The sequence below is a fragment of the Nannospalax galili genome, unplaced genomic scaffold (assembly GCF_000622305.1).
Source record: "Nannospalax galili isolate Female #2095 unplaced genomic scaffold, S.galili_v1.0 scaffold591, whole genome shotgun sequence".
Classification (NCBI taxonomy): Eukaryota; Metazoa; Chordata; class Mammalia; order Rodentia; family Spalacidae; genus Nannospalax; species Nannospalax galili.
The window spans coordinates 4871011-4881821 of NW_008330926.1; the positions used below are offsets into that span (position 1 = coordinate 4871011).

At 54.2% G+C, this 10811-nt stretch overlaps 2 protein-coding genes across 3 annotated transcripts; both read left to right on the forward strand.

Moving 5' to 3' along the window:
• Positions 1 to 1318: 1318 nt before the first annotated feature.
• S100a14 (S100 calcium binding protein A14) lies at positions 1319 to 3422 on the forward strand. The gene is made up of 4 exons (XM_008855430.3): positions 1319 to 1412; positions 1726 to 1840; positions 2277 to 2423; positions 2635 to 3422. Exons 2-4 carry the CDS (start codon positions 1811 to 1813, stop codon positions 2770 to 2772), a joined length of 315 nt encoding a protein of 104 aa, XP_008853652.1. The 5' UTR covers positions 1319 to 1412; positions 1726 to 1810; the 3' UTR covers positions 2773 to 3422.
• A 1088-nt stretch (positions 3423 to 4510) lies between these two features.
• Positions 4511 to 10160, forward strand: S100a16 (S100 calcium binding protein A16). 2 transcript variants are annotated; one of them, XM_008855450.3, is made up of 3 exons: positions 4511 to 4654; positions 9416 to 9602; positions 9843 to 10160. In XM_008855450.3, the coding sequence occupies exons 2-3, from the start codon at positions 9450 to 9452 to the stop codon at positions 10011 to 10013; spliced, it is 324 nt and encodes a 107-aa protein (XP_008853672.1). In that variant the 5' UTR covers positions 4511 to 4654; positions 9416 to 9449; the 3' UTR covers positions 10014 to 10160. The 2 variants fall into 2 exon arrangements, with proteins under 2 accessions (XP_008853672.1, XP_008853681.1); XM_008855459.3 differs by lacking the exon at positions 4511 to 4654 and adding an exon at positions 8723 to 8803.
• The last annotated feature ends 651 nt before the right edge of the window (positions 10161 to 10811 follow it).

Consider the following 10811-nt stretch of genomic DNA (forward strand, 5'->3'; position numbering starts at 1 on the left):
CCCTGACTTGGGCATGTGGTTGGCATAACCCACCACAAGGGAGAGCAGGGGCGGGGTGGGGCAGTGATGCCAGGTCTCCTGGGCGGTCCCTGCTGTACTGCAGGTATCCACATGGGGCAGCTAGTAGACCAGAGAAATGTTGGTTGAGGCAGACTCCCCATCACACACCACGAAGGGGTCCCCATGGAGATAATCATTTTAAGGGCCCCAGGTAGGCACCTCAGAGGGATCCTCAGGTTGGGAGGGGGTGTTGGCAGAGACATTCCAGAGGGACTTCCAGACTCCTCAGAGGGAACTCAGACTGAGGCACTCTTAGAAAGCCCTCAGATAGAGAGACCCTTATAGGGTCCCCAGACTGAAGCCCTTCAGAGGAGATCTCTAAGTGAGACAGTAGTGAAAGGAGCCTTGATTGAGACCAGAAATCCAGGAGACTCACTCCTAGCAGAAGGCACAAGGAAGAGCACTGATTTAAGAGTCAGGAAGGGAACGTTGGCTCTGGGCTCACCCTGTCCTGCTGACATCATTGTTCTTCCTCCTGTCCCTTTCCCACAACTTTAGGTCCTAGGTCCTGGGCAGGTGGGGAGGGCTAATTGGTCACAGTTCCAGGAAGTACAGTTCAGGCTCCCTGGGGTGACATCCTGGGTATGAGATTAGAGGGCTGGTTGTGAGGTGCTGGGTCAGGGAAGGGATAGGATTTTGAGGGAGGGAAGAGGTTGCAGCCCAACCAGTTTGGAGAGGTTGTTACCTGCCAGGTAACTTCTGAGGCTTGCACATATGTACTCTGGGCTGCTGTAGGGAGCTGGTAGGAAATCAGGTGAAGGCTTAGTGCAGCTCCATGTACCAGGGTACCCTGCTCTGGCCTTTCCTCCCAACCTTTCCGTCTCTGCTGTTGGGAAAGGTTGGGCTCTGGGTTTCAGCAGGTTTGAGTGGTATTATCCAGACTGGCCCTCGTTGGGAGGGAAAAGGGGGGAGAGAGAGAGAGAGAGAGGCAGGCCAGGTGGACCTCTTTCAAGGTCCTCCTTCTGCAAACTCACTTTGGCCCTTGTTCCTTTCAATGCAGACCCCTCTGTTTCCCTGCCTCCCAACTGCTCCAGGCTCCTCCACCTCCAGGTGAGACTCCCTCCTCATCCCCAAGCCTTCTCCTCCTATGACTTTGTAAGGTGATCTGGGCTAGGGGCATCCCAGACCCAGTTCTCTATGGCTTCCTCCTCATGGCAGGGTGGGGACAGATTCTGGATCTCTGGCCAGTGAAGGGTGGGGCTCACACAGCTGGCTCACTGCCCAGGAGGCTGCAATAGCTGGGGTGGCTGAGGGATGAGGCCCGCCCCTGGCCTCCCCTCCCTTCCCCCAGGTATAAGAGCCTAACTTAGGTGAGCTGGCTCCTCCCGTTCAGTCTCTGCAGCTGCCAGCAGGTAAGGAAGCCCAGGGCCTTCCACCTAGATGGGCTGTCTCTCTCCAGGGAGCACCCTATGCCTATCCTACCCAAGTCTCACAGGGGTGGCTGGAGGAGGTGGGAGGAATGAAGCTGAGGTAAGGTCCAGGGGATTCCCTCTGAGTGGGTTGGCCTGGGGACTGTGGCCTTAGCTCCTGGAGTTTGGGCAGGGATTGGGCCTGTGTGGCGTAGACTCCAACTCCTTAAGTGAAGGAACATGTTGGGTGAAACCAAAAGTGGCCATGGAAAAAGAATGAACTCTCTCCTTACTTAAGGCTCCCCCCCTCCTCTAGGCAGATCATGAGCCATCAGCTTCTCTGGGGCAGGCTGTAGGACGAAGGACAAAGCCCTCGCCAAACGATCAGTGCACCAGACACCATGGGACAGTGTCGGTCAGCCAACGCGGAGGTGGGCCCATTCATCTGGCCTGTCTTTCTGTTCTTACACTCCTCTCTTGTGCTGAGGATTTGTGTCTCTGGCTGATTCCTGCCCCTTACCTGGGTCTTGTCCTGAAACTAGACAGTGCCAGCAAGATCCAAATCCCCTTTGTGATCCCTACACAGATGGCGTTCTTCTGGAAAGAGACTGTCTGGGCACATGCTGGGGCCTGCCCTGCCTGGGGTTGGGGGTGGTGGGGAGGGAAGGCTTGCCTAATCTGTGGCTCAGGGCAGAGGCCATTGTGGTCTGCAGGCCGGGCCACGGGTAAGGGAGAGAGGCAGGATTCTGGGCTCTGGAGTGCCTTCCAGATGCTTTCTGCCCTGATGGTTTTGCCAAGGCTCCTGAGAAACAGGTTATTGTAGGGTGGGTGGGGCCTTCTGATGTGGATTATGTCTCCTGTCTTCAGGATGCCCAAGAATTCAGTGATGTGGAGAGGGCCATTGAGACTCTTATTAAGAACTTCCACCAGTACTCTGTGGAGGGTGGAAAGGAGACATTGACCCCTGCTGAGCTACAAGACCTGGTCACCCAGCAGCTGCCCCACCTCATGCCGGTACTGAGGGAGTGGCCCTTACCCCATCTAAACCCCTGACTTTCCAGCAAGTGCTCTAAACCCCCACTCACACTGGCACTGGTAATTCCCAGCCTTTCCCCCTTGCCAGTGCCAGGTAGGCTGCTGTCCTGCTACCTGCCCCGGGCCAGGGTGGGGTGGGAAGATCTGGAGGTGCTGCCTTGCTGAGCTGTGGTGTCTTTCTCCTCCTCAGAGCAATTGTGGGCTAGAAGAGAAAATTGCCAACCTGGGCAACTGTAATGACTCTAAACTGGAGTTTGGTAGCTTCTGGGAGCTGATTGGAGAAGCAGCCAAGAGTGTGAAGATGGAGAGCCCTGTCCCTGGGAGCTGAAAACCTCATCCTGGAACTTGTGGGTGGGGGGTGGTGGTTGGGGAGAGGGACCTTAGAGACTATGGGCCTGGAAATAAAACTTCTCCCCACCCCCATCACTCTATTCCCAGCCTGCACCTCATCTCTGCATGGTTCAGGCTCATGACAGCCTTCCCCATGGGCTCTGTGAACTCATTCAGGGTGCTCTGTAACGCTCATGGGTTCAGAAGTCCCCACCCCAGGGTAGCTCATGGGGTGGGTTGGGGCTGGGGGGGACATGCAAGAATGCTGGAAGGGGCTGGGAAGGATGCTGCAAGTGATTTGGTAATGGGGAAGGGCTGAGAGGAGCTGGGCTGTGGGAAATGATTTGAGGACTGGGGCTGGGAAAATGGCTGGATACTTGGCACTAAAAAGAGTCTCTGAGAACCTCCCCCTCCTAAACTCCTGTCTAACCTAAACTGCAGTCATCTTCTCCAACCCTCCCTGATCCCAGCTCTGCTCCATCCTCTTCCCAGGATCTCTCCTTGAGCAGAGACACAGGAGAAGGGAGCAGGGTTGGAGAAGAGGCTGAGGAGGGTATGATTTGGGATGAGATGACCATCTGGGTGCTTGGGCATTTACAGAATAGTAGTTTTGTATCATTTGATTAATAAAAAATGGAAAAAGTGAAATATATTGTCTTGATTGTTGTTCCCCCCCCTTCCTACTCCACCAACTAGGTTGCAGGGTCCATGGTGAGAGGTTCTTTGGAGGTAAATGGTAGAGTCATCAGTGGGAGGGAGATATGAGGCTGGAGTCGTTGGCCGTAGAAGGGTCTGGGTACTTGCTTTTCTCCATGGACTTGGGTTGAAGGTGGTTCCAGGTGTAAAAGGTGAGAGATCTATCCCTCTCTGAGGGACAGGTACTCCTTGGCTGTGGGCTGGCCCTCTGACAGGAGATGGGAGCATGTGTTCATACCTGGGGAAAGGACATAAACCAGGTGTCCTGGGGCATAGCTGAGTAATGAGGGAGACAGGTAGGGAGAAACAGATTGACTGGTTAGAGTCCCAGCTCTGCCACTTACAGCTTTTACAGTATGTTTCCTCAGAGATTTGAATAGTCAGTCCTCTCATAGGAGTGCTAGGAGGATGTTACAGTCCATCACAAAAATACTTACCAGAGAGCCTGACACAGGGAGTGCCTAGTAAGTGGAAGCCACCATGGGAGTGGGCCAAAGGGTCTCTCTGTTTTAGCAGCAGCCCCACTGTAAGGACGGCAAGCCGGTCAGTTTCCTTGGGTACACGCAGGAAAGGTACAGGGGCGGGGGGGTATATGGTAGGCACTTGTAGGGAAGTCTTGCTATGCATGATGGTCCTAGGGATGGATCTTAGAGCTTAAAAGGGCTGAACTAGAGAGAGGAGACCAGAAACAGCCGCTGGTTCCCAGTGTCTGTCCTCTGACTCCAGTCAACAGAAATCAGGTGCTGCTCCCCAAATCCCAACAGCAAGAAAGTTCCGGTGGCCCCGGTAGGCTGGTCTAGAGTGTTACCTGAACTTGTGTGTGGGGGGTTGTCCTGAAACCTGCCTCTCAATGACCCAGGTGAGAAGGGCAGGTGATGGTCCTTCCCGTGGGGTTAGGAGGGTGGGGTTGGGGGAGTGCCAGCTTCTACCACTCCCTCTGGGGTGGGGGTAGAAGGGTGTTAAAAAAGGTGTGTATCCCTTTAACCAGGGCCCAACCCCAGGGCCAAGTCAAGAGAGAGTTCAGTCACTACCTCCCCACAGCCAGCTCAGCCAGGCAAGGCCGGGAGGGAGTGGGACAGATTCTGGGAGGAGTCCTGGCTGGGCTGTGCAGGGAGCTGCTTGGCTGTCAGTACCCAGAGCACAGGCCCCAGAGCCCTGCTGGAAGAGGTGGACGGAGGAGGCAGGTGAGCACCCCAAACCCGGTCTGGGAGGTCTGGGCTGCCGGAGAGACCCTATAGACTTGGGAGGCCAGGAGAAGGGGCAGGGAAGGGGGCCTGGGGAGAAGAGTCTGCCAGACACTAGGCAGGAAGGTTTTGGTAATTATTAACCCTCCCCAATGGCTAATTTGGGAATGGGGAGCTCTGGTGGCTGCGGGAGGCCATCAGAGGAATAGATAGGGAAGCAGGACCCCTTCCTAGGCGAGCAGATGACTGGGCTCATCTCCAGGGGCTGGGACACTGGGCAGAACACTCTGGGGCCTTGCCCACAGCTGTTGTTGTGCCCTCTTCAAAATGAAACAGGGCAAGTGTGTGTTGGTGGGGGTTGGGGATAGTCAGACTCCAGATACAGGCCTCATTGGTCTATGGAAGCTATGTGGGAAAGGTAATGGGGTGCAGAAGGAACCAGAAAGGGCCCAGAGAGCCCAAGAACCCAGGAAGGTAAGGCGGGGGGGCCCAGGTGGCTTCTCCTTCACCTGAGGTAGACAGGGCCCGGATGTCGGCTTGATTGTGTTTTGGGTGGTGTCACATGGGAAGGGCCTGGGTGAGGCCCTGGGGAAGCCTGGGAGGTCCCCTGGTGCTGGAGAGGGAAAGAGAAAGAAGTGAGGCTTCAAACTGGCAGCTTTTCTACTTCGGGACCCAGGCAGGTCCTGGCTTGACTGACTTTGCCTGGCAGAGCCACCTGCACTGTAGGAGTATCCTCCTGCCCAGCCCAGTTGAGGTGGGGGCAAGGGCAGGGGTGATGGTGAGGTGGACTCAGCCTCTCTTTATCTACTAGTGAACAGACCTCTGAGCGATAGGAAGGCCTGGGGCAGAGATATGTCTGTGTATGTGTATGTGTACCTGCATGTGTGTGTGTGCACACGCGCCCTCCAACTTTACGCACTGGGAAAAAATTTCAACTCGACTTCTTGCTCTGAAAGCAGAAGTGAGCCGGATTCATGGGTTACCCAAGCAAAGGGGGTCAGGACTGGCAGAGTTCTCAGCTCTGTGTGTGTCCAAGAATGAATGAGATGTCGTGAGTCCTGTGAGGGTGCAAAGGGGTGAGACAGAAGAACCTAGGTGAAGCATTAGCCTCTTACAACTGGGAAAGGGAAAAGAGGGAGGGAGCAGAGATTGGGCCTGTGAGGCTGGAGAGATCCGCTCGAGACAGTCTTACAAACAGAAATCACCTTACTAGTCCAGTTCAGATATTTTGCTCTCCTGGCTAGCAGTTGGGAGGCAGAGGCAAGTGGATCTCTGTGAGTTCCAGGTCAGTCTGGTCTACATAGTGAGACCCTGTCTCAAAAAAAAGTGGAGGGAGAATGACTGAATGAATGCATTGCTGAGCAAGTAAGTGAATGAGTGAAGTGAACAGGCTATTGGTGAATGAGTAAGCAGATGAATGGTGAACGAATGAGTGAATTTGAGGTAGATGGAAGGGACACAGAGAATGCCAAAGTTAAATTAGGAAAGCTTGTAGGCTCTGTAGAGGATGCTGTGTAGAGAAGGGTTAGGGGTAGGAACCTATCCCAGCACTTGGAAACCATATGACTCAAAAAGTGTGTGAGAGGTAGGAAGAAACGGTGAACCTTGGAGAGTGTGGTGGGCCTTTTAGGCCTCCAGACCAAAGTGGACCTAGGGGTGGCAGTGAACAGACACTTGGAAGGGGGTGGGAACCAGAACCTGGGGCTGGAGGGTGGGGCTAGAGTGGCTGAGATCCAGGGGCTTGGTGTCAGGGCAATTTGGGCTTTTGGAGACATCAGCAAGCTGTGCTCAGGTGGGCGGGGTGGGGGAGGGAGCCTCCTTGTTGCTCAATGATGAATCAGCCCAGGAGAACACTGGGGGAAGGGTGGGGGCCCAAGGTGCAAAGCCCTCCCAGGGAAGGGCTCTTTGGAGGTAAGTGATATTCCTATTGCTGCTTTTGTGGAAGGCTTCAAGGTAAACTGTGTATACACCCATGCCTTCATGACCAAACCCCCATTCTTAGTCCTTGCCTGTGGACAGGCCTGCCTAGGAAGGGAACAGCACCCTTGCCCTCCCCCCATGCCTCAGGGAGGTCCTCAGGCCTGACTGTTGGAGAGATGGGGCTGCTGGAGCCGCAGCTGGGATGGGTGGGGTGGCAGGCAGAGCCTGTCTTCTGGCCCCCAGGGGAGGGCAGGAGGAGAGTAATGACACCTGACTGGCCCACTGTGATACTTTGCCTTTAGACAAAGCTCCAGAAAACACTTGTCCAGATGGTTATCTCAGAGCTGTCCATTTAACAAGAACCTGGGGAGGAGGCAGATTCCTGGGAGGAAGGCCTGGGAAAGTCAGGACAGTGAAGCCGCCCCTTTGGTCTGCCCAGTGCTTCCTGGGCCTGGTGGCTTCGTGTTCTGTTGGGAGTTTCTCTGTGTCTCCCTTGCTTGATTGCTACCAGAGGCCAGGTAGAGATTGGGCATGGTACCGAGGGGCAGGACGAGGTTCCTGGGTGAAGGAACAAGACTTAAGAAAGGCAAGTAGAAGCCCGGTGTGGTGGCACACGCCTTTAAACCCAGCACTTGGCAGAGGCAGGCAGCTCTCTTGTGAGTTCAAGGCCAGCCTGGTCTACATAGTGAGTTCCAGGACAGCTGGGGCTACAGGGAGACCCTGCTAAAAAAAGACAAAAGGAAAGGTGATGTGGATTGACCTTTAGGGAGAGGAGTAGAGGGTAGAGGGGCACTATCCCAAGTACTGTGCCTTTCCCTCTCCCTCTCCTTACTGTCCCTACCAGACTCCTTACTTGGAGTAGCTCTGGGATGGTGAGGAGTAGGAGGCACTCCAAATTCTCTTTTTGCTCCTAAAGGCTTGGTTGGTAGAGAGCTGGGCACAACCCTTCCTGATCTGGGTACAGGCTCCAGAATCTCCAGGAACTATGGCCTTGGGCCACTCCCACCCCACCCAAGGCAACAGAACAGATTGTGGGTTGAAAACTTTTCTTCCTCCATGTTTGTGAATTTTCAAGAATTCGTACGAACGTCTTACAAATATTGAACCACACAGTTACACCCATAACAAATAGAGAGTGGAGAAGAATATAGCTTCCTGTGGGTCTGGCTCTATGTCATCCTAGCCACAGACCAGAGTGGTCAGGCGGGTGAGGAGGGAAGGATTTCCCAGCAGATACTCCAGCCTGACCCCTCTTTCTCTCTCCTTCCTTCCTTCCTTTATCCTGGCTTTTTCCTCCTGGTCTCACCCCTCCTAAGAAAAAGCTCCATAAAAGAAAAAGCTTAGAAAGGTGGTCAGGGGCCTTAGACATCTGGCTTCATGGCTGAAGAAGGTGGAATATTTATAGAACTTTTCCCTTGAGTAAGGCAGTGGGCCACACAATGTGGGCTAGGGGAGTTACAGAGATTAAAAGGAGGGAAATTGTATATTCAGGATTGAAAAACACCACCCTCAAATCAATAAATCCTGCTGTTTGAATCAGAAAACAACTAACTGCATGTAAGAAACACCATGTTAGCTTCATAGACTGACCAGAGCTAGAAAGAGACAGTGCTCAACTAGTTAACGACCCTTGCCAATGTTGGTGTGGTGAAGAGAGATATGTCTGTGGGAGTCCAGGAAGGGTACAAAGATGATAGGGGTCAAGGCAGGCTTTCCTGTAGGCACAGTTTGGGGAAGGTTAGAGTGATAGATGTGCTTCAGCTGAGTGGAGACTGCAGCGTGATGTGCATTCGAGTAGGAATGACCACAAAAAGGATTAGAAAGCAGGTGGCAAGGACAGGGGGCATGATGGGTCTGATGAAGGAGACTACCTTTCTGAATCAGACTGTGGTTGCACAGGCCTGCCCAGTGGCTGTGTCCTTGCTGTGCCCACCTCCCCTTTCTGGAACCAGCAGGGTGAAGGCCGCAGGAGTTTGCTCTTGTGCTAGACGGTGGGAGGGGAGTCAGGTTTGCCAGGCTGCCTTGGAGGGGGCTCTGGGTATGGGCGGCGACTCAGAGTAGATCCGCCTGCCCCCCTCATATCCTGTTATTCAGAAGGCTGTGTCCGCTCAGAATGTGAGTGCCTTTTGTCCTGGGGTGAGGGGGTGATGCTTGTGGCCTCTGCCAGGCAGCTGCTGTGTCTAGAGTCAGTTTCCAGCTGGGGCAGAACTGGGCCTGGCTCCTCTTTAGGTAATGAATGGGGTAAGGAAGTGTTCTTGGGTCCTGATATATGCTTAAGGATGGTTATGGGGGAGGAGAGACTAACAGGGTGTGGTGTCAGGGAGGGTAGTGGCACAAAATCTGATCTAATGGAGCAGGACCTTGCCCTTTTCTGGAGAGGAGCAGTGGTGGCTTGAGCCCCTGGAGCCTGCTGAAGGGGTTGGAGTGGGCTTACGGCTCTTACCTCCTGGTGTACTGTGTGGTTTCAGCCAGTTCTAGGGTTGGGAGATAAAAGCCTCTAGCCCTATATGCCTTGCTTTTCCCAGCTCTACTTGCCCCTAGAACAGGGGACTTGAGTGGGAGGGCCAGCTACCTTCCTACCCTCCTGACAGGGGCCTCCTGCTTTTATCAGGACTCTGACAAGTGGTATGGCTGCCGGGGGCTGGGGAAGGGCCTGGAGAACCTGCTTGGCAGTTGGCTGGGGAGCACCTGGATTAGGGGAGCCACATAGCTCTCATTCCAGGACCTACCCCCACACCCCTCTTGCTGCCCTGTGCCGCCCCCTCCTTTCTCCAGAAGATTAGCAGCCTGGGGTTGCTGGGGGCAGGGGGTGGTGCCTCATCTCATCTTCCCTCTTTCTAGCTCCCAGGCCTGGAGAGGAGCTGAGGGCAGTGAGATGGCTGACTGCTACACAGAGCTGGAGAAGGCAGTTGTTGTCCTGGTGGAAAACTTCTACAAATATGTATCTAAGCACAGCCTGGTCAAAAACAAGATCAGCAAAAGCAGCTTCCGCAAGATGCTCCAGAGAGAGCTGAACCATATGTTAACGGTGCTGTATCCCACCCTCTGGTCTCCCTGACTGTTCTCCCTCTCAGAATACTTTTCCCCACTGAGGCCTCTGTCATTGTCCTTTAGGGACTCCTCCCAGCTCCCTGCAGGCCTAGCCAAGTAGGCTTTGTTTGTTGTTTGACAGCTGTTAGAACTGATTCTGGGTCTCTGCCTAGGGTCCTGTCTGGGAGCTCTGTGGGGCTGTCATCCCAAGTGTTACTAATTCCAAGTTCCTCTGCAGGATACAGGGAACCGAAAGGCTGCTGACAAGCTCATCCAGAACCTAGATGCCAACCGTGACGGGCGCATCAGCTTTGACGAGTACTGGACGTTGATAGGTGGCATCACCAGCCCCATGGCCAACCTCATCCGCCAGCAGGAGTGCCAGCAGGAGTCGCAGAGCAGCAGCTAGAGGCCTCTCTCACACCCTTTCTGCCCTGACCCATGCCCGGCCAGTGCTCTTCTCGGGCCCCCCTCACCTCTTTCTTCCCTTCTCCCTCCTGACCTGTTCCTAACCCCACAGAACAGCACAAGGGATATCAGGGCCTCTCTGTAAGTGTGTCAGTGGGATAGTGCTGCCCTAAGAGGTTCAGTCCTCAGAGTCCATAGGCCCTAGGGGTTCCTCTGTGAGATCTCAATGCTGTTCGGGGGCCCCAAGAGTTTCCTCATTTGTCCAGTCTATGTACTCTTCCAGTGCCTAATGTTCCTTTGATTCTTGCCTGATTCTGGGTCTGTCCTGGCCTCTGGAGGTCAGCTTGCTGCTTGAGGGCTCCCAGCTCCTGGATGTAGCAGCTGCGGAGTTGGCAGCACCAGTATTATCTTCTCTTCTTTCCTGATTCTGGGTCTGTCCTGGCCTCTGGAGGTCAGCTTGCTGCTTGAGGGCTCCCAGCTCCTGGCTGTAGCAGCTGTGGAGTTGGCAGCACCAGTATTATCTTCTCTTCTTTCTCTCCACCCCTCAACTGGGTGGAGAAACACTCTAAGGGACCCCCTCCAGCTGTCTCTGGGACTAGCCTAAACTGGGCTGAGTCTCTTTTCTTCTGCCACTGAAATAAAGGCTGGATGGAGTTTGTAACCCCTTAGCTGGTTCCTTTGTGATGCTCAATAACTCCTTACTCCCTGGAAATTTACCTTGGTGGTCATTGTCCTGGACCCCGAGGTTCTAGGGAATCACTCAAGGAAATCTCAAAGGTAAACAAAACAAGGAAAAAAG